We start from the raw sequence: 21661 nt of genomic DNA on the forward strand, positions 1-21661 counted from the left end.
TATTATTATTATTATTATTATTATTATTATTATTATTATTATTATTATTATTATTATTATTATTATTATTATTATTATTACTATTATTATTATTGTTATTACTATTTTTATTATTGTTATTACTATTATTAATTACCACTAATAATAATTATTATTAATTATTACTATTATCTTGATAGCAACTGCATATTCCCAACATTCCATTTTCAGTGTTCTGTACTGGTTCCAACTCTCCGGAATTTTCACAGAAACATTATTTAATAGGACCATTTCACTGAAGGCAAAAAAGATCTGTCTATTCGAAAATGATTACATCAATGACTGGTGCTTCTGTTTGTTAGGTTGTCAGAAAATAAGTTGGAAAATTTCTTTCTAAAACTTAACTGTTAAACAACAAAGTCCATTTCAACTGTGCAATCACAAAGAACGCCTAATCATCTTGAAGAAAAAAAAAAAACTCATTCTGATGAAACAAAATACATTCATTGTATAAACGTCGATAGAATTTTTTGCAAATGAGACGATGTGGTAGATGAATCTTTTCCACAAATGAAAAACTTTTACGAGTTTAGAAGATAAGAAATGAACACAACAGTACATAGCAATTAGGAATTAGTTGAACTAATAGTGGAAAATGATTTTCTGATGAAAAAAGCAATAATATAGTTATTGGTGGTGGTTTAAAAGGCTACAAATGGAATAACTAAATTGTTGACAATGAAAAGCTTGGAATAAGAAACTGACAAGTAAATAAAAGCTGTGGGAAGGAACCGATAGCCAGGAAGGAAATGAATAAACTTCAAATATACCTTTTCGAATGAAAGGCTCTTTGTCATTTCATACAACCGTTTTCCTGTTTTTTTAATCAAAAAGCTTACTTATAGAGCAGGAAATAATTTTATGTTGACATCCAACTCAATCTTGAACCAATTTTTTCCCTCAACCGTTTCTCTCTTTTTCTTTCTCTCTCACCTTCTCTTTCTTTCTTCTTGACATCCACACGTCATTGTTTGTGGTACTTCTTATCACTTCATATTGTTTTCAGCAAAAAAAAAGCGATTGATTTTTTAATTGTACACAGATTAAGTTCTTATCAAATTGGAATGATTAGTATACAATCAGCATAAGGATGGTAAAATTAAAAAAGACTTTGAAGAGCATACGGTGATAATGAACCAACTGTTGGAAATGGATTAAGCTAGAATCTTTAAGTTAATCCTGAAAAGAATTGGATCGTATGCCAATTAGATTTATGAGGCTCTTTTGAAATTTGTTTTACGTTTTCAATAATGGAAAATTTCAAAAAACATTATCAGTAATTTTACTGTAGATGTTATGTTTAAAACTGTGATTTTCATCAATTCCTTTTTATAGATGAAAAGTTATGGTAATTGGCACTAAATTTATTATCTTTTAGCTGCTGTAAATGAAAATAATAAGTTTTAGTAGAAATATACGTCAGCTAGCAGTTATAAAAATAAATTTAATTCAAAAATATGATACTACAAAACACAAAAATATAATCTAAACTACTTAAAACTATCGTTATCAGTTACAAGACACATTATTTCTGGTGGATGATTTACCTACCACTGCAGTCCTTTGATCTTTTTATAACGTAATGAAAAGTAAATGAGATCGGTTCAACATCTTGTATTGTTCCATTCGTCACCATGCATTATTCCTGATTGACAGCTGTTCCAAATTAACACTGTCAACATAACATTTTCTTTTTTAAATTATATATTTAATTCAGCATTAGAATGAATCATTCCAGCAATTTTTGAAATAATTTTGAATTTGGAAGATTTTGCAACGGTGACATTAGGAATATTTTGAAATTTAACTGTTGTTTCTGAAAATATGTTTAACATAGCTTCCGGTAGTACCGGTATTTTTAAAACAGATTGTGTACATTAGTTTCATGAATAGATGAAAGAAAAGTAATGCAATTTTTCAACTCTTTCATCGTAAAGGGCATTTTGATACCTGAAGAAGATGTGTAGTGAACTTGGAGAGAATGTTGAAATTTCAAAACAAGTTTTTATAGAAATCATTTCAATGACGATCATATATTTTGTTTCATGATGAAAACCTTATGTAGGACATTTCGTGTGGATAATGAGGAAAAGGAGAAGCTGACCTTAATAATCTCAAAACTTGATCGTTGGCTATCAGCTGATGATGATATCAAATAAATGCGTTGTATCATTTTTCTTATCATTATTGCTATCGGAGCAGTGTGAGAAGAGCAATGAGAAGTCTGGTTATGGCACTTTGTCATTACTGTGATTGTCGCATTTATTATCTTTCTCACTGATGAAAGATTTGAAAGCGATGTTTTGCAACAAGAAAACGGTGACCTGCCTTACCCAATTGCTTCTCTCTTTTCCAGAGTATGAAATCCATTTTACTATTTTCGGCTTTCAGTATTACTGCAATATTCAATGTCGTCAAAGGTCATCTTCACATATTTTAGGAAAGTTGTTAAAAATTTATCGACTTTGTTAGTTTGAAATGACATATAATGATTATTTTCGGCGTAATTTTGTTCTATCATTTGTAAAACCTGATAGCATTTTTTTTTCAAAGCAATATTTTTATTTCCTGTTGCCTAGCAATTTATTTATTTCTAACAAATTATGATTGAAAAAAGCAAGAAGATCTAGATTTGAAAAAATTCAGGTGAACATTGTGAGGATTCGAACAATAATTGCCGCGATTGGATTACAACGTATGCTTCGCTTTGTCAAACTACTGATTATATTGTCAAAACATGTCCCAAATCATGCGGCTTTTGTGTAAAAAAAGTAGAACGAAGTATGAATAATCCTTAGAACAGTTCTTTCCATTATTCTTAAAAGAAACCGAAAAAATGAAATGTTTTTGGTTTTTTAAAAGAAATTCAATATAAGCACTTGGAGCTTTTTTCATTTTGTGGTACGAAATTTATAAAAATTTCTCAACTTTTGTTCATTCTCTCATCACATAGGTTTGTTAACATCTCCAATCAAATATTTCCACCATTTTTTCAATTTTGAACTTTTTGAAAATTTGAAGTTCTGTTAAGAAACAAAATTCATAGACATGAATTTTGCACTTTGCATTTTGCAAGACATGCATTTTCTGCACGATGTGCATTGATTCGCTTTGTTTTTTGACTTTTTTTGGCAGGATTCGATGTTTCACGTGTTCCTTCTCATTTACAACCCATCGCTTGGCTAATTGGAATTTGGCGATCGGAACATGGAGGAAAAGCAATTTTTCCAACGATACCTACATTTACATATGGTGAACAAGTCGAAATTTCAATTTCTGATGAACATATGACCGGATTGAAAGCGCTCAACTACACGTGTGTTGTTCTCTTAATATTTGCGCCAATGGGGTTATTTTAAATACAAAACCGGACATCGCTTCATTTTTACACTATTATTTCGGCAACATTATCGAATCTTAGAGAGAATCGCTCATAAAACTGAAAATAAGATTACTGTTAAAGATTTCAACTTAGAATATCTTCGACAACACTTGATTCTGTGTCGTAGACAGGAACGAAATTAATGTCATAGTAAAAAAATATATGAACCTTCTCCAATCTGATTTACCATGTACTGTATTTAGAGCATTTGCATGGACTTTATCTAACCATGAAGAATTACACAGCGAATACGGTTATATTACAGTAGATCCTAATACAAGGACTGCTTCACTTACTACTGTAATGGATAATGGTAAGTTCCCATTGCATGTTTTTTGCTCAATATAAATTATATCTGCGTACAAACGAGATATAATCTGTTTCGCTTTTGTTTGTTGCAAATGAAAGGTGACACATTCCAAAACATTTTTAATTAATTCTCATGAATTAAACTTTCATGTTTTGTAACGATCGAACAAGGAATCGTTGAGCCAAACCGAATCGAATTTCATTTGAAAGATATTGGACGGATTAGCTTTAGCAGAGATTTACCAGTTCTTAGTGTAAGTTATTCATTCTATGTAAATTTTTTTCCTAAAGTTGTTGAATATTTAAGACTTTATTTAATACAAAATACTTCAAACTATAATCATCTGCTCCTGTTATTGTTTAATATTTTTCACTTTCCTCAAATATCTTGCATATTTACTATAATTAAGAACAGAAAAGTTTAATCCAATGCAAACTTCGTTTGATAACGTTTTGTAAAATAGCAAAGCTTCCTGCATGCAAATATTTCCATTAATTTTCAGTTCGAGTTTCCCATTGATGAAAATATTACTGATAATCAAAGACCAAAAAAGAATCCTTTGGGAATTCACTGAAAGTTTATTATTAAACATTACATGTTTGGTTAAACATTATATTAAACATTACATGCCTACTTTCTGCTATCTAATAGGTTAGTTATAAGAACAAGAAAAAGTTAACTTCGAAAAAACGAGTTTAAAAAGTCTGTACTTGCCATGGGATGAGAATTCTGTAATATCGGGAAAGCGTACTGAGAGTCCAGGCAGTCCTGATAATCTTATCATATAACTGCTAATGAAAAAATTTGAGAAAACTTTTATTTTTGCATATTTGATCATAATTTCAACAACTAACATTTGCTGTCATTATTAACTATTAAACTTTTTAATGCATAGTATCATTACGGTTTGTTATTATGTGCATGCTTTATCTACATACAAATTTGCAAACCTAACAGCATGATTTTAGTGGTCAATCAAAGACTTCAGGCTATGTTATATCAGTCACTTATAGTTGATACGAGAATGGACATTACTGGACAAGAACACTTTGCAAGCACGCCTCGATATGGAAACATTAACGCATGGAATGCAAGAACACACATTTATTCGTTATCGAAGAATTCATCCTTAGAATTTCGATCTTATTTTATTGTATACACAATTTCACTTCTATGATGAACCAGAAAAAATATCACATAAATCGCTTATTGTTGATCCTCCTTATCGATCACTTTTCCCAGTAATCTGTCATCATCAATTTGATAGGGAAATTTTGAGATGATATAAGATAAATGATAAGTTTACTAGTGTTGATAATAATTATTTTTTTACGGTATGTTTCGTATTTATATCTCTGTTCGTTAGTATTACAAATTATAAAAGATGAATAATGTTAGTAGTATCATAGTTATCAAAATTCCGCATTAAATTTTGGATGAAGTAATATCAATAAAATTCAGAATTTATTCCTTGTATGATTTCCATGAATTTTGTCGAAAAAATATTAATGTGAAATAGCAAGCTCAACTATATTGCATGTAAGACTTGTATATCAAACATTCATTTACAGATCCCATTTGGAACATATTAAAAATTCCATTATAAATTAAGATGATAGTAACTTCTTAACCATTATATTAGAAACTGAAATTTCTATTTCTAAACTGTTCGTCGCACTACAGCATTGCTCATCGTTGTCGCTTCAAAGTGTCGAGAGATTGAACAGATCATTCTAAAACTGGAATATGCATAAAATCTGCTATCAAAAATTCTTTTTTAATTGATATGATAAATGAGAGCCATTGTTCGATAAATTTTCATCAACTATTGTGCAGTTCCCGGTCATTTTCTGCTAACCGAACTGAAAGTATTCATCATAAGAAACAAACGAGACGGGAATTTGATAAAAAGAAAAGGAATTTCTGGCTGCTAATTTTCGACTTCTGAAGGATTCCCTCCAGCCTCACAAATAACGAAATTCGCCTAGAAAAGCAAATTTCACTTTACTTAAAGTAATCATTTTATCATTAATCATCATTTTATCATCATATCATTTTATCATCATTTTATCATTAACAAGGATGATATTTGATTAGTTTTGACAACGGTATGGCTATTAAAGTGGCAGTTACACCAACGCTAAAGTTATCGTCATTATTTTCAATTATTTGGAACTAATTGCTTGTAACTTTCATATCTAAGGACTTTATAAGCATAAATTAATTGATACAAATTAACATCAAAATTAAGATTTTACTGAAATCGCTACCAGATTATATTTTTGCCGATATTCTAAGAAAAGAGGAGACAGTTAACTAATAATAATTGTCATTATCATCAAAATGTCACTATTAATCAAATATGACATGAAACGAGTTCATCAGTAGTGGAGGAAGACTAGCCAAGCAATTCTGAAAAAGGAAATTTAAGAATTGTGAGAAAGCAAAGATTTTTTATTACAAGTACGACGTCACAGTTGAAACAGGAATCTCCGGAAATTGGAAATCTTGTCCTTAAGATATAAACTTTGGTACGGCACATTCCAGTAGGATGTAAAACTTCAATTAAAAAAAAAATAATAAAGAACAGTTTTTAATGGAAGACACTCATTAAAAACTCTTTTTTTAAAGGCTTTTTTTAGGGTAAAAGGACTTGCATGTCATTTAGTCGTCACATAAATTATCCAAGTTCATCTGCTCCATCATATCTCTTCGTTGTATCATATAGTCTGCAAATTGCTTTTTTTGTTTTATCCTTCTCAAGCTCAGCTTTATACTGAATAACTAGCATAACGAATTGAACTTTGAAGAGAAATTATTGCCCACTCCAAAACATTATGATACGTGAGACGTCTCCTTAACACGCTGAGTTGATGAAATGTTTCCCGTATTACTGTGAGATGAAGAAAGACTTTCACTTCACTGAAGTCTGTTAACATCATGAAAATTAAAATCAGTTTTTAATTATGAGGTTTTTTTTAGATTAATATTGTAGAGTTACAAAAATAATGATAAATTTCCAAAATCGAAGTTAAATACTACTGTTAGAACAGAACTATGGTTTTTTTTTTTTGTAAAAAGGTTAATTATCCAAAAAACAGGCAAGATAAGTAAAGGCCTCCGGATACATTGTGCACTGTGTTTAACCAATATTGTGATTGGACTAGGTCAATGTTGAGAAATAATCTTTTATGTTCCTATCCTTTCCAATGATTTGAGTCAAATGTTTATTTTTGAAAGTCTAGAAAGATTCGAATTGAGCAAAAGTAAGATAGTGCTGTAAAATAAATTACTTTCTTCACCCTTACAAGTTACAAATATGATGTCAGTAAGTTCTGCTAATCAATATTAATCGAAATATTTTTGAATACATTTTTTAAATACCGCTTAAACTTTATGTCATTTTTTTTATTTTTCAAGTTAAAAATTTCTCTTTCTAAAAATTGTGGAAATCTTCCACTCTAATTGTTCTTTTTCATTTCATATTAGTAAGGTACATTAATTATTCTGATCAGCCCATTATTCCGCAGGGTTAACTTCAAAAAATTTATGAATCTGACGAAACGTGATCTGATCTGGTTGGAAAAGATTTGTATGAAGCAACTGCATGAAACACGAAGCAAAATAAGTGAATCATGAAGCAACTATCAGTTAGGATGTGTAAGTCAATTGTTTGTTGACTATCAAAGCATTCTATCCCAGTGTTTTACAACAAATTAACAGCTACAAATAGTCTGAAAGCTAATGGAAGCAAAGGCAGACATAAATTTCTCAATTTTAGTTTCTGCTTTTATTGAATTTTGTTCAATATTTTTTGATTATTTCTTAGGCGAACCACTTTTCAGTTATTTGCAACTAATTACTGTTCACTCCTCGCTGCAAGTTTAAACTCGACGTGAATTTATTTTTATCGAATTAATGATCCATGTTTGAAATTACTGTTTCTTAATCATCAATCACTTATAGCTGAAGTTGCTATTTTCTTTTCATAACACAAATAAAATTGGACTACAAGGCGTACTGTAGAAAACATTTGTACGCTTCTGCTGTGCATGTCCAAATTTCTTTCGATTCCTCAATGTGCGCGGATACATTAATTAATATTCGTGCACTTTATCCAGCAAGATTTTATATTAACAAGTACCTGAAAAACCAGTTCTGTTTGATCAAATATCTTTCTCTAATAACTTCCTTCAAACCTATATGTATCTATCAAATAAATTTTTTTCCTATGATGATCTTTTTTCAGTCTTTCAATCATTTTGTTCATTTGATGAAATTATTTAAACCTGTCTCTAAATTTAAAAGCCAATTTAGTCTTAGATTGTATGTTGAATCATAACAAAAAATTTTTTAAAAATTACCCAATAATTTCATTTTCAACATTCTATTTAGAAGGCAATTTGCAACATATCTTTGCGGCATATTTCTCATGTGAACCATATGTACTTTTTTTAGAGAAAAGAGTACTTCTCGCTCCAATTGAAATATTTTGACAGTGATGAAAATTATTTGCACAAGGATGTTACATCAGTGCTGTTCTTTCTGAAAAATTTGTTTCCTTCTCATTAGAAATCCCTTTATGTCTATGTATTAACCTCTCTCTCTATTAATTCCAAATACCTTGATTTCAGATAACAGAAATTTGCAAATAAAAATCTCATAATTTAAATCTACTGTGCATCTGTTCTGATTTGTATCGTCTAGTTCAGGATGCATTTAAATGTCAAATTTTTAATTTAACCAAAATTTGATGCTTCAATCGCATTAAACATCATGTTACAATTCTTAGCAATAGAATGACGAGATTGCAAAATATATATTTAATGAGTTTCTTCTTTAATAGAGGCATCACTTACACAACATTGTATTTTAGTGCTAAATTCTCATCATCTTATCATTTGGATGATAAAGTCTTGATCAATTGATGCTAAACTCTTGGGTAGACAAATGCTACTAAAAAATTGTATAGTTACTACCCCTGAAAGCCCTGAAACTGAAATAGTCTGTCTTCTTAGCATTATTGTTACCGGTAAATTAATATTTGAATAACAAAAGTGAAATATCGATTACGATGCGTTACAAACGTATCCGCAGTTTCTTATTCATTATTTTTACCGAAAGATTGCAACACATCGTCTTGGACGTAGTGACGATGAAGATTGAAGAAGCCACCAGGAAATCGCTGATAAAGTATACTAGTAGAAAATTATGAAAATGGTAAAAAAAGATTTCAAATGTTTTAATAAATGATGTTATTACATGAAATTTCAAGTTTCAACGGCAACTTTCAACAGAAGTTCCAATCGTAGTTTCAACTTCAACGCATGTTGAATGACTTATTGAAGTGTATGAACGAATGATATTGCTGCTTAGACAGAATGCGGCTGACGACAATTACTACCCACTTAAACTTCGTCATTTAACAATCAGTGAATGAAGGGGAGGTTATTCAAATGATTTAATTAGTAAAGAAAATGAGAACATTAACTATTGTTTACAATCAAAATAAATGATGAATGCTATCAAATCAATACTTTGGTGGCATTCATTATTTATTTTGATATTGATTAGTTGACTAATTAATTAGTCTAAGTATTTACTTTAATCAAATATTGATTGTATTTAAGTAGCATACCAAAAAATATGTATGGATGAAGTGATAAGAAATCTTAATGAATCGATGATGGAGTTCTGTGAAGCATTTAAACATATTTGTTTACTATATCAAGCGAATGTAAAAATCAGGATGAATGATTCTGCGTAAGTGATGTTCACTCGTTAAGCGTTTAGTGCAACTTTTTGATGAAACATTCAAAGTATTGCAAAACGATAGGAGGGTTGATAACAAAACGGAATAATTTACTGATAAGGATATAGGAAAACATTTTGAGGCTTTCCAGAAGCTTCTAATAAGTTAAACTAGCAGAACTTTAAATATCAATCCTTAGAGTTCATTTTTCACAGAGTGTTACAACCAGACTCTGGTTATGCTCCGAATTTTATCACATTTTGTTCAAAATTCAAACAATATTACTTTCATGTATGCCCAAATCCATCAGATTTTGAGTAAGAAGCTGTGCAAAGTTGTAATTAGATAATTAAGGATTCGTATTTAAATGCAGAAATGAGTGGTGTATTTTATTGAGAAGGAATTAAATCAATGGATAGTTCCCCACTTTTAGATTTTAGAAATTTTGGCAAAATGTGACGTTGTATTAAGGTCAAATGAATTATAGTATTGGTGGGTCAGGTCGTTTTTGTTTAGTTCCTTTTGACTTCATGAAAACAGAATATTTTAGTAAGTACTTCCGGAAGAATATCTGGCCTGAAAAGAATGGTATTTCATTTGCACTGATTTCTTGATTTTCGAGATTTGCTTTCTTCGAAGGCTTTTGCAACCTTAGCTTTCTTCGTAGACAGAGCATTAGTTCTCATCCTTTTGTTATTGTTATTTCTAATTTTTTTAAAGAAGTCTTGGAAATGTAATATCTCTGCCTTTTATATTGAAAAAAGAAACATGTGTTCACAGATCAAAAATTGAACTGTGAGCTTTTTAGATACCAATGTAATTGTGACTACTTAAACGACTAAATATTCCACATTTTCAGGTTTTTTGTCTTTTATATGCCGAAAAGTGTGGCGTTCCATTACCAGAAAGACCGATGACAGTAACTCAGCAACTGAGAGAACAAACTGCTCTTATAACTTTTTGCTCATTTATGTGCCGAAAATCGAAAATTCGCCCTAAATTATTGCCATAATCCACTTTTCCTGCAGTATCCTAATTATCGGGAGGCACGTACAAAATATTAGTATTTCTGCAAACGCAATCAATAACCTCAAGTCACGTCACTCGGACAAAGTCTACTATCCTCGGGATTTTGTCTAAACAAAAATTAAATCACCAAACATCGACAATCATACCGAACATTATCGGTATAAGAAGGATTAATTTATCTTCCGCAACAAACTTGTTCGGGATCCGTACACTTATGAATGGGAGCCACAACGGTGAGGTGGTAATTTACTATCAATTTTCAACGGTTCAGGTCTATTTATTGTCATAATTCCAATGTAAACAATACTAAAATCAGCATGAATGATATCTTGGATTTAAATTTAAATGCTAACTTTTCACTCCTATTTTATTTAGGTTTGATTTATCTTGCTATCTTCGACTGAATAAAAAATTTTTTAAAAAGGCAATAATTTATACTATTATCACTTTTAACAAAATTTTGCAAAATCTTACAGTTGTCGCGAAATTAAATCACACCCTTGATTAGCTCCATGCCAATGATTTTGATAAAATGACGCTTGATTAGAACCAAAGCTGATAACAGCAACTTCAAAATGTTGATTTTTAAACTATCTCTATGTTCTTTTTCTCACGTATGTTCCTTATTAAAAGGCAATTTTATTTGAATTTTTTAATGTAAATGTGAAAAACATTCTAAACTACAAATTAATGAAATAGAGAATTGAAAAGTGTCGAAATTACCAGAATCACCTAATAATGGTCAGGTGATGAGTAGTTAGTGATAAAGAAAATATAGAGATTTAAAGAATGTTTAAAGAATGTATCTATTTTTGAGGCAAACCATTGACAACATTCTTTTTACTGAATCATCGCCATTACCTATCAATCTTTTTTTTTGAAATTTTCATTAAATAGCTTTGGATAAGGTCAGCTAATAATCAAATTAATTACCCATACTTATTTGCAACAACTCCTCGCAGTTGTCAGTATTAAAAAACCATTACGATAACGTAATCAGGTCAAAGAATTGCACTATAGCCAGAGCTAAATACTAAATGACCTTCAACGGTAACCACCAGTTGCTTTTAAATTTTATCATCCCACTGAAATACTTCATTTTAAAGATTTCCTGAGGTCGTTATGAGCCTTTCTGTTTTAGATATATTATTAGTATTTCATTATAGGGAAAAATGAAAATATGATTGTAATGTTTAAAATTTTGATTGACCTTGTTTAAGCTGATTTCTTTTGAATTCGTTTTGAAATTCAACCTTCGAGAATAAAAGATTGAGAAATAGGTCATTTATATCCTTGCGTAAATCCTCTGGATCGGAGACAGTTTTGTCGATCGCAGCTGGTTGATAGGCAATAGAATTCTTAACTCTTTAGCAGTTAATGGAGCACGCAATGACCTGTTTTCTTTTCATGACCATTTTTTAAATTCTCCACCGTGATACGAACAAAGTGTATCTAATTTCTATTTTTTCCTAGTTCTTATTTGAGCAATGAATTCTGTACTTGACTTCATTCCCGATATATTTCCAAATTTTTTGTTACATATTGTTTGTCGTCAATCATAACTAATTTCTATCATTTGCATTTTTTGAATGTGGTTTACGTGGATATCAGTGGTTTACCTAAATTTCATTCGAACCAGTGCGCAGTTCAATATTCAAGAGTGGCAATATCGATCACCTCATCAGCAACAAATAACAGAAAAACCCATTTTCTTCCCTTATTACCAACGATCATACTCAAAAATACCAATGCCAGAAAGTTTATTACTTCCAAAAGTTTGATCAGTTTGTAGTTTATTTATCAAATATTACAAGGAGAAAATAATTGCCGTTTCAGATTCGAGAAGTGTGAACTTCAGTGGGTGTGCAGATGTTGCAGAAATGAATTCATTTAAAATTTCCTGGGTTCAATAGCATTCCAGGTATATGGATTCAACCCAAACTTATATCCGATATCGCTTCCAATCTCCGCTGAGCAACCATTCTCTCTAGGAGCTTTTACGGCTCCAACAACAAGTCTCCAGAATCTTCCATTCCAATCGACCTGGATGACTAGTAGTCCCCTACAAACAAATCAGATGGAATATGTTGGTCATACCACGGAACTGAAAAGAAGTGGTAATGTTATGAAGTCCATTTTAACAACAAAGGAAAATGATTACAATATCTCAGTTCACGTGAGATCTAAGCTGCCGGACTTCTTAAGTGGAACATCAGATGATGTAAAGAAGAAGGTAGGTTTTATTTGAATTTATACGCATATTATATATATGTTTCTCGCTGACTGAGAATAACAGTTTGGTAGGTCTGAATTAAGATGAAAATTCTCTTCAAAGCTAAATTTTAAACAAGCAAGTATGCGAAAGGAAGAACATTATAGAATGTTGTCTGTTGCAGTTTCACAAAATCATAACAAATCCTGATGAAAGTTTTCAACATAAACAGAACAAACTTGATCAACTAATACTAAATTTGGACAGCAAAAATCAGGTAAGGTGAAGTTTTGCAGTGGTTGCCAGGTTTTGGAGCAAGAAGGTAAGACGGAGAATGGTCGTCTGAGGGAAAAATTAAAAAAGTTATGATTAAAGAAAAGCATCATTTTATAGGAACTGTACAATCAATACCGAAAGATGAAAGATTTGGAAGAGAGAGAAAAACGTGAACGAATTCATGCTATTGTCGCAGGCATGTCTAACAAAGCGCAAGCGGTTTTTGCAAAGGTTTTCATTTTAAAAATGTTCTCTTTATGCCGTCTACGGTATTACTAATTGCGACTAATTGTTTACTTACAGAACTATCAACTTTTAATTTTGAAAAAGGAGATGGAATTTTCAAGATGACTTTGCTATAACAAAAATATTTTATGCATTTATTGCAAAGTAATAGTTAGATTAGGATGTTAAGTACGTGACACTGGAGAAGTATAAAGAATATTAGTTGAAAGAAGGATAAATTCTGCAGTTATCGGCAGTATTGATGAATCCAGAAATGAAGGATATTGATCGGATGAATAAAATCAATGATTTTTACAAAAGTGTGGATGAAGATGTCAAGAATGAGTTTAAAGATAAGATGTATGACCTGAATTGGCAATTATAGCCAGGTTATCGAAAGAACATGCTTGTGTCAACCAAAAGATATAGACGAAGATGAAGAAACACTTGAAATCTTGTGGTTTTTCAAGATATTTTCTAATTACTGTCATGTTCCCCCATCACTGTAATTTCCATTTGTTTGTTTTTTTTTCTTGGTTTATCGCTTTTATATGTTTTAAAATTAAACAAGTTTTTGAGAAGAAATGGCCAAAAAAATAAATAAATTTGTGTGCCATTTACATTTGTTAGTGTTTTTATTCGTCATTTTGTTGTTATTAAATAAGAGTTTTTAAAAAAGAATGAGTGATTTGGCCGGTAAGTAAAATTAGTAACCCATTAAGGTCAAAAAAAAAGACGATATAAAAGTGAAAGTTTTCATCAGATTGAAAATTTAAAAGAAAGTTCCTTTCATTATTAAATTTTGATTTCAGAAGATTTCTTCACTGAAAAAATTCAACTTTTTTTTAAAATAATGTTTTGCAGTTGGCATCATCTTCATGACTGTACTTTTTGCTGTCATAATATTTGTATTCCACATCTTCATCTATTATCTGTATAGCGAATACATCGTTCTGCGACACAAATATCCACCAGGTCCAATCCCGTTACCTTTTGTTGGGAATTTCTTACAGGTATTAACAGTAAATATAATTTTACTGAGTATCCAAAAGAAATTACTGAGCCAATGATGTCTAGAAGGAACCTTTCAAAAAAAATGAAGTAACAAAATGTTCGATCATTTTTTCAAAAAGTTTGACTACAAATTCTGCCTTGAAATAATTTATGCAAAAAACGTCGCCAAATTTTTAATTCAGAAGAACAGAATGATTTTATGAATTTAACCGTCACTTCAAAAAAAGTCTGCAGACACCAAACGTGGTATAGATTTCAGTTTTGAAACTGTCAGTTTTAGTTAAACTACTGGGCATTTGCTTCAAGTAAAATAGATTAGATAGAATTTCTTGGCTAAGCATTTAGCTCAAACACTTCTATTTCAGCAGCCAATACTAAAGTATTACTCATATCATTCGCGGTTGAAATTCTAAACTATTGATTAAAATTCTGACTTTAATTTAAATCAGAATGCAATGTTCTTGCCAGAGGTCTATCTTATGTCACATGAAAATTCTCATGCATAAAAGCGAAGAAATGTGATTTAGATTGATCTAGCTTATCCACATCGTTCAATGATCAAGTGGAAAAAGAAATTCGGTCCAGTGTTCACCATATGGCTTCCTGGACCAATTGTCGTACTTGCAGATTACAAACTTCTTCGTGAAGCACTTATTAGCCAAGGTAAAGCCATTCGTAAGGGCCAGTAACTGAAACCATTGAAAGATTCAGTTCAAAAATGGAAGAAGCAATAAATTAGACTTAGTTTTTTTTTTTTATTTTAGTGAAAAGCTAACGACTAAGCTGTAAACGTTACAAACATGAAGTGTTTAAGTTTTAGGTTCATGCTTAAACGGATAGAAATTTGATTTGATTTAAAGGTTTATATAAAAACGTTTAGGAAATATTTTTGCTGGTCGGCCGATGTCATTCGTTTATGGAATCTTTAGTGATCATCATCCAGATGGTGACGGAATTATCTTATCACAGAACGAGAAGTGGAATCAACAGAGGCGTTTTGCTTTAAGAGTTTTTCGTAATTTTGGAATGGGTAAGAATATGATGGAGCAAAAAATCCGGTATTATGCGGACATTCTCATTCAACATCTGAAGAAGCAGATAGCATCTACTGGATTGGTTGTTTGTTAATTTTTTTCATGGAATATTATTTGATTCCAGCAATATTTTCTCTAAATTCTGCCCTATTCCAGTGACCATAAATGACCATCACTTGCTCATCCATATATTCAATTGCCCATTCTTCCGTACTTCTAAAGTTCTATTCTTAACACTAGATTAATTTATAGAAAAGTGCAGTAACTGACCTCCATCTACCAATTACATTCTGCGTGGGTAACATTATCCATGATCTAGTTCTCGGCAAAAATTACGTATATGGCGATCAGGAATTCTTGCGGTTCAAAAAACTAATCGATTCTATCCTCAAAGATGTGAGAGCTATGTACAAGTAATGTGAGAGTTGTGTACAGTAAAAAGCAATGCTTAATACAGTTGCCAATAATGCGCAACCAAAATGAAACGAAAACTGATTGCTTTCTGGTATTGAATTCTATGATTATAGGTTGTAATTAGCTATGATTACATCTATTCCAGTTCGTCAGTGTTCCGATGTTACTTGTGGATCGTTATCCTCTTGTCCGATTTTTACTGCCAACTTACTATCGATATTGCAAAAATGGTTTTGCATTACAGCGGTTTTTTTTGAAACATATTGACGAACATGAAAAGAGAATTATTAATTCTACGAATAAAGATGACGAGCCAAATGATTTCATTGATGCTTACTTGAAAAATATGATCAAGTACACGAAGGAAAGACAGTATAAGTAAAAATATTGAACTTTTTTTTTATTCTTGGCAAGCTATTAACTTCTGCGAAAGTGGGATGAAATTAAATTAACTACTCTTCACTGTTCCCATTCATTTTCACAACAGTAATAGAAAAATTAAATTATTGAATTTTCACACTCCATGGAATTATTTTGATAGTAAAAAAGAATTACGTTTCTTAAATGCATCTCTGATTTGCTGAAATTTAAAGGAATATTGGAAGGTATTTTTAAAAATCTTTCTTTATGGAATAAGTATTCGTCATGCATATCTTTAGTAAAATAACATTGGCTCTGAATTCTGGTGATCTCTGGACAGGTGGAATGGAGACGACAGTAACAACACTTCGTTGGGCGATTATCTATCTTATTCACAATCCTGATATCCAGAAGCTTGTCCATGATGAAATCGATAAAGTAATTCTTTGCCCCTGTTTTAACTAAATAGAAACAAATAGTTTTAATTTAACTGATTGACAAAAAATTCGTCTTTCTACTTCAGAATATAAATTCAGAAAATTGAGAGGCTTTTTAGTTCGTTTTTATTACCGTAGCTAATGAGGAGCTAAATGTTTTGGTGCAGCAATAAAGTTCCGTGTTTAAATGTCTTAACAATATAATCTGATTCCGATCGGTATTCAGAATCTGGGAACGAGAACGGTTTACTGGGCAGATCGAACTACCATGCACTACACACTTGCAGTTATTTATGAGGTGCAACGTATCATTAATGTGTTACCATGGCATATACCACATGCTACTACTTCCAGCACAACTTTATGTGGCTATAAAATCGAGAAGGTGGGAAAGATATTGTAGAAATAGAAGAGAAAGAAAAGAATGTATCATTTCAAGTTCATTCTAGGGTACAATGATAATGCCACAAATTGGTGCCATTAATTTCGATGAGAATCTTTACTCAAATCCAGAAGCTTTTCAACCATCACGATTCCTCAGTAGTGAAGGCACTCTCCTCAACTTTGAACATTTGATTCCCTTTGGTATTGGGAAGCGATCGTGCCTTGGAGAAGCACTTGCTCGAACGGAACTTTTTATCATTCTGACAAATTTACTGCAGAATTTCGAATTCTCCGCTGTTAATGGTATATGTAAATTACTTTTTTGGATAATATTAGACGAACTAAAAGGGAGAACCAAGATGGATATGGGTCTATGAACTTGCCTTTAAATTTTATTTAAGTTTGAAAGAGTGCTCTATAACGAAGGGTTAAGAAAATTTTTCGGAATTTTCCTTAAATAGTTTCGATTTCAGGGAAACGACCAAGTTTAAAACGATACCCTGGAATGGTATCAGTACCCCAAGAGTATGTATGTCAGATACGTACTCGTAACGAAGCCGCATAATCTAATATCATCGTTGTTTTTATCGATATATAGTATTATAACTTGTCCACAAATATGATAATATCGATGAAATTGAAATACTGGAAGATCGTAAAATTGATCCAATAGTAGTTATTACGAAGTTAAATAACTGATATGAGCAGTATGATAACTTAAAAATAAAAAGTGGCAGTCAATTTATTGTTGACATGCAAGGAAGTGTTACAAGTTTGCAAGGGCTACCTTGTGGAACTTCATTCGATAATTTAGCACCACTGGTTGCAAATTTCTTACTCTTAAAATCCACATGCTGAAAAACAAGACTGATTGATAAAGCTAAAACTGAGTGATTCTGAAAGATACATAAGAAATCTTCATCAGCAAACTTCAAAACTGCGGTTAACAAGGATGGAACTAAAAAGTTATTGCATAACAAATTTACATTGATAACTCAGACTTTGTAACGCTCTATTAGCGCTTATTTATTATTATTGATCTTATTATTGACTAACCATTACTAGTGGACACTACATAGGTCATTTCTCTTCGTTGCACAGTCTTTCTACTTCCGCAGTCATTTTTCATTTTCATTTCAGTTTCTGAATCTACTTCATAAGTCTAATTTTTCATTTTTTTAATGAGATTAAGACAAGCCCGTATTTCATTGAGCTTCGAACAACAAAGATACTAATTTTCACGAAAGGTTAGTATTTAATTCGAAGACTTTCAATAGATTTTGTGTAGCATTATTAGTTAGGTAACTTGGATATTTGGTGCATCACTGATCTGATCTTGTACTAAAAAGCTGATTTTTGAGTTGTGCTATTACTATCTCTCATTTCGAGATTTTTAAGATTTAGGCACTTGGGACAGGAAGTCATATGTTTGAATTTTATATTTGATATGATCCATTTACAGCTTTATGATTTCATTCACAAGAAATAAACTTGAATTTCGATTGAAAATGTTCTTACTCTTCCATCTCCTTATTCTTAAAGAAGTTATAAAAAAAAAGTACTGTTTTGGATTCAGGTTCCTAATAATAAACCCAGAAAACGACAAAAATGTTTCGCAGTGTAATATTTGCTATATTTCTATTGGTTTTAGAAGAAACAGCGCATTCTGCTGTAATTCGGGTAGGAATCACTTTATCAGTTTATAAAATTCAGAAAATATGACAACTTAATGGTCAATATCCGCGAAAATATCCATTGTTTCTCCCCCTCTACTTTGTTTCAAATATTTTCTAATTTTTTTGACCCCCTAAGTTTGCGTCTTCAGTGGGAAGAAGGTGGAAAAATGCAGTCAAGAAGTGCCCCTTATAACGAAATGAGTGGCGGCGATGACACCAATTTGAACGTTTTTGCAGAAAGTTAGTGTTTTTTTGTTACTAATATGTTTTTAGAATTTAAATGCCCCGAAGTTTTGTTGTTTCCTAAAATTTAAGTGTAATATGACTTGAATCGTACAACTCGTCGGTAATAGTGAAATATATGGAGTGCATCTTCTGATACTTGTTTTGTCGTCACCAACGCTTGCGTAAATGATTTCACAGCCTGTTCCCTTTAATTAAATTTGATTTACACTTCTTAACTACTCATTAAATAACGCCCTTGCCGTTTCAAAGACAACTGTTAACTGTAGACATGAATGACGAACGTCTAGAGGATTTATCCAGAAATGATGACGAAAGACAACAGCAAGATGCTTTGGTAACTTTTTAAATTGCTGATGCTTTTTCCAATATTTTGAATTAGAAATTTCAGCAATTATCTGTATATACTAAAAAAAACTTTTTTAAGTTTGCGTTGTTTATTTTTTGATGGGTGTTAGGAGACTTCAGATGTGCATTCAATGCTTACAAAATGAGTCAAACATAGGAAAATAAAAAACAAATCGTATCCATTTATTAGCTGCGAAAAGGAAATGATTTGTCATGTTTTACTATTAAACCTCAAGAGGATCGAAACAAACCGAAAGTAATCGCTTTCAAATACAAATCTCAAAAGACAACACTATTTCGGTACGTGGACACGACGGCAGAAAACCGATTAAATCATAAAAAAGTGACGGAAAAATACAAAGATGATGACAGTGAAGATTCGGCGGAACCGAGTGACGAAGAAATTCCTTCCGATAGCAAGAATGATGACAATTGTGAGAGTAACTCAAACAGAAGAAAAGAGAAGAAAAATAAGGTTAATTATTTATTTGGATCCTCTTTGAATTCTATAATTTTAATCTAATTTTGTTTAATTTTGCAATTGAAGCTTTAATCTTATGGCTAGACTCCGTTGAATGGTCAAAATTTGAATTAACTCCTCTATTCTAACAGTCGCATAATTGTCACAACAATTTCTCTTTAAATACATGTGTAGTTAAAGACTGTGAAAAACAGCGAAGATGACATGGATGACTATGATTCAGATGGAGTTATCAGTGTTAATAACTATTCCACGTATGTCTCATTCTCGTACATAAAAATGTCATGTTTTCAAATGTAACGTTTTTGAAAGGAAGCTAAGATATTATGCAGATTCCAATCAAAATTTTTTTTAATTGAAGAAATTACCGCAATTAATCCGACTTTTTTAAAATTACTGAAAATTTCAGTGGAAGTGAGAATTTCAAAGCAAAAAAACCTACAAAAAAGTTGATTTCTTATGTTTCACAGCTTCAACTTATTTTCAGGCTATGGCTTGTAGTAAACATTTTGCTATGCAAATTTTTGTTCGATATTTTAATCTAGATGTGATCCGTCGTGTTACATTTTCTTTGTTTATAGGTTCAGTTGTTTGTAGCCTTCGTTAAATTTTAATTTGTAATAAAACTATATGCAAATTCATTCTCGTTTTTTCATCGTTTCATTTCAGATCATTATCGAAAGTATTTTAAATTTTTTAAAAAAAAGAAGTTTATCAAAGAATGAATAACCTTCAATGGATAAGTAGGATTAAATATTATTCCCCTGCAAATGTTTGATCGATTGACGAGAACAGGGGAAAAGACAAGTCGTTCATGACCTTATAAAATCAGCCCAATACTTTGCAGTTTTATCATTCATTGTCTTGACATTGCATTTGTGGCTGAGTAAACTGGAACTTTCTATAATCATGTAAATTTTTATAGTGATTTCCAGGTGGAAACTATTTAAAGTTTTATTGCTTAATTATTCAGTCATTACGCAACCATAATGATACAAATTGCAACTACAAAGTTCCGTTCAGTTTTTCATTTCCTTAACCGATTACATTTGGAAGTATTATTATTGTCAAGGGAAAAGTTGCGAGGACTGATTTTAGCAATATTTTTTTCTCATCTTCATCTGTGTTATAATTTTTCGCCTGTAATACATCAAAAAAGGTGAACAAATATTATTACAGGCTTCTGACAGGTTTTCCTTGTCTTTCCAAAGTGGTCTGAGCAAAAAGTTTTCACAAACGCCAAAATCTTGTATCAAAACTGATCATCTAGATGTTGACAACCTATCGATTTCAAGATCACAACGGAGGTAAGTACTTTCAGAGATATAACTTTTGATTCATAATTAAGTTAGCAGAAATAGTTAAGCATCCGTGAATATTAAAATTTCATTAAAAGATGGATCACTAAACTTACTCTAAGCTACACTGATAACAATGTGAGGGAAAACTCTTCAGCTTCAGTTTTACATTCACTCCATTTCCAAACATAATTACCGTCATTTAGTATAAGTATACGTACTGATTATGTCATTCCATGCATTGCATACTATGGACTGATCAAATGAATTTTTCTGGAAGTTTTTCATATTCTTTGATTCATAGTATGCCTGAGAGTAAGTCAAGTACAAACGCTAAACTGATTTCTTCTGATACCAGCGCAATGAATAATGAGGAACAGGTTTGGTGAATGATTTTTTTTCTGTTTAATAACTTAACTTTCAACCTATTGGATGACAATTTTAAAATTTCTTAGGAAAGAATCCTTCAAAATTCCAGTTCCCCTCTGTTAGCAAAATGAATTTTACATAACATTAGAAAAAAACAGGAATACGTTTTAAAAGACTGACCGACTCTAAATTATACATTACACTTCTTTTCTATTAATTAAAGATTATTTGAATAATTTGTGATATGTGATAATTAAGAGATAATTTAGGACAACGATGACAAAGTAGTGATTGGATCATTTATTCCATCATCCAAAGGTTTGCTGCTTAGATTTTTCAATTCACTTTTAAATGAATACCATAGAATGTTGTTTTTCT

At 31.1% G+C, this 21661-nt stretch overlaps 5 protein-coding genes across 5 annotated transcripts; all 5 read left to right on the forward strand.

Moving 5' to 3' along the window:
- Positions 1-2517: 2517 nt before the first annotated feature.
- LOAG_03113 (hypothetical protein) lies at positions 2518-4864 on the forward strand (the record flags this gene model as incomplete). Its single annotated transcript, XM_020446217.1, has 6 exons — positions 2518-2542; positions 2686-2820; positions 3175-3355; positions 3625-3734; positions 3902-3984; positions 4745-4864. 6 exons carry the CDS (start codon positions 2518-2520, stop codon positions 4862-4864), a joined length of 654 nt encoding a protein of 217 aa, XP_020303412.1.
- Positions 4865-8805: 3941 nt separating this feature from the next.
- LOAG_03114 (hypothetical protein) lies at positions 8806-10495 on the forward strand (the record flags this gene model as incomplete). The annotated part of the gene is made up of 3 exons (XM_003138651.1): positions 8806-8924; positions 9699-9774; positions 10343-10495. 3 exons carry the CDS (start codon positions 8806-8808, stop codon positions 10493-10495), a joined length of 348 nt encoding a protein of 115 aa, XP_003138699.1.
- A 1606-nt stretch (positions 10496-12101) lies between these two features.
- On the forward strand, positions 12102-13610 carry LOAG_03115 (hypothetical protein; the record flags this gene model as incomplete). Its single annotated transcript, XM_003138652.1, has 5 exons — positions 12102-12287; positions 12434-12745; positions 12909-13001; positions 13118-13231; positions 13473-13610. 5 exons carry the CDS (start codon positions 12102-12104, stop codon positions 13608-13610), a joined length of 843 nt encoding a protein of 280 aa, XP_003138700.1.
- A 493-nt stretch (positions 13611-14103) lies between these two features.
- On the forward strand, positions 14104-17433 carry LOAG_03116 (cytochrome P450; the record flags this gene model as incomplete). Its single annotated transcript, XM_003138653.1, has 9 exons — positions 14104-14238; positions 14767-14902; positions 15120-15355; positions 15526-15669; positions 15833-16065; positions 16347-16485; positions 16711-16869; positions 16934-17171; positions 17342-17433. The coding sequence occupies 9 exons, from the start codon at positions 14104-14106 to the stop codon at positions 17431-17433; spliced, it is 1512 nt and encodes a 503-aa protein (XP_003138701.1).
- A 1625-nt stretch (positions 17434-19058) lies between these two features.
- LOAG_03117 (hypothetical protein) lies at positions 19059-20223 on the forward strand (the record flags this gene model as incomplete). The annotated part of the gene is made up of 3 exons (XM_003138654.2): positions 19059-19124; positions 19326-19610; positions 20104-20223. The coding sequence occupies 3 exons, from the start codon at positions 19059-19061 to the stop codon at positions 20221-20223; spliced, it is 471 nt and encodes a 156-aa protein (XP_003138702.2).
- Positions 20224-21661: the final 1438 nt, after the last annotated feature.

The sequence above is a fragment of the Loa loa genome, assembly GCF_000183805.2.
Source record: "Loa loa unplaced genomic scaffold supercont3.38, whole genome shotgun sequence".
Taxonomy (NCBI): domain Eukaryota; kingdom Metazoa; phylum Nematoda; class Chromadorea; order Rhabditida; family Onchocercidae; genus Loa; species Loa loa.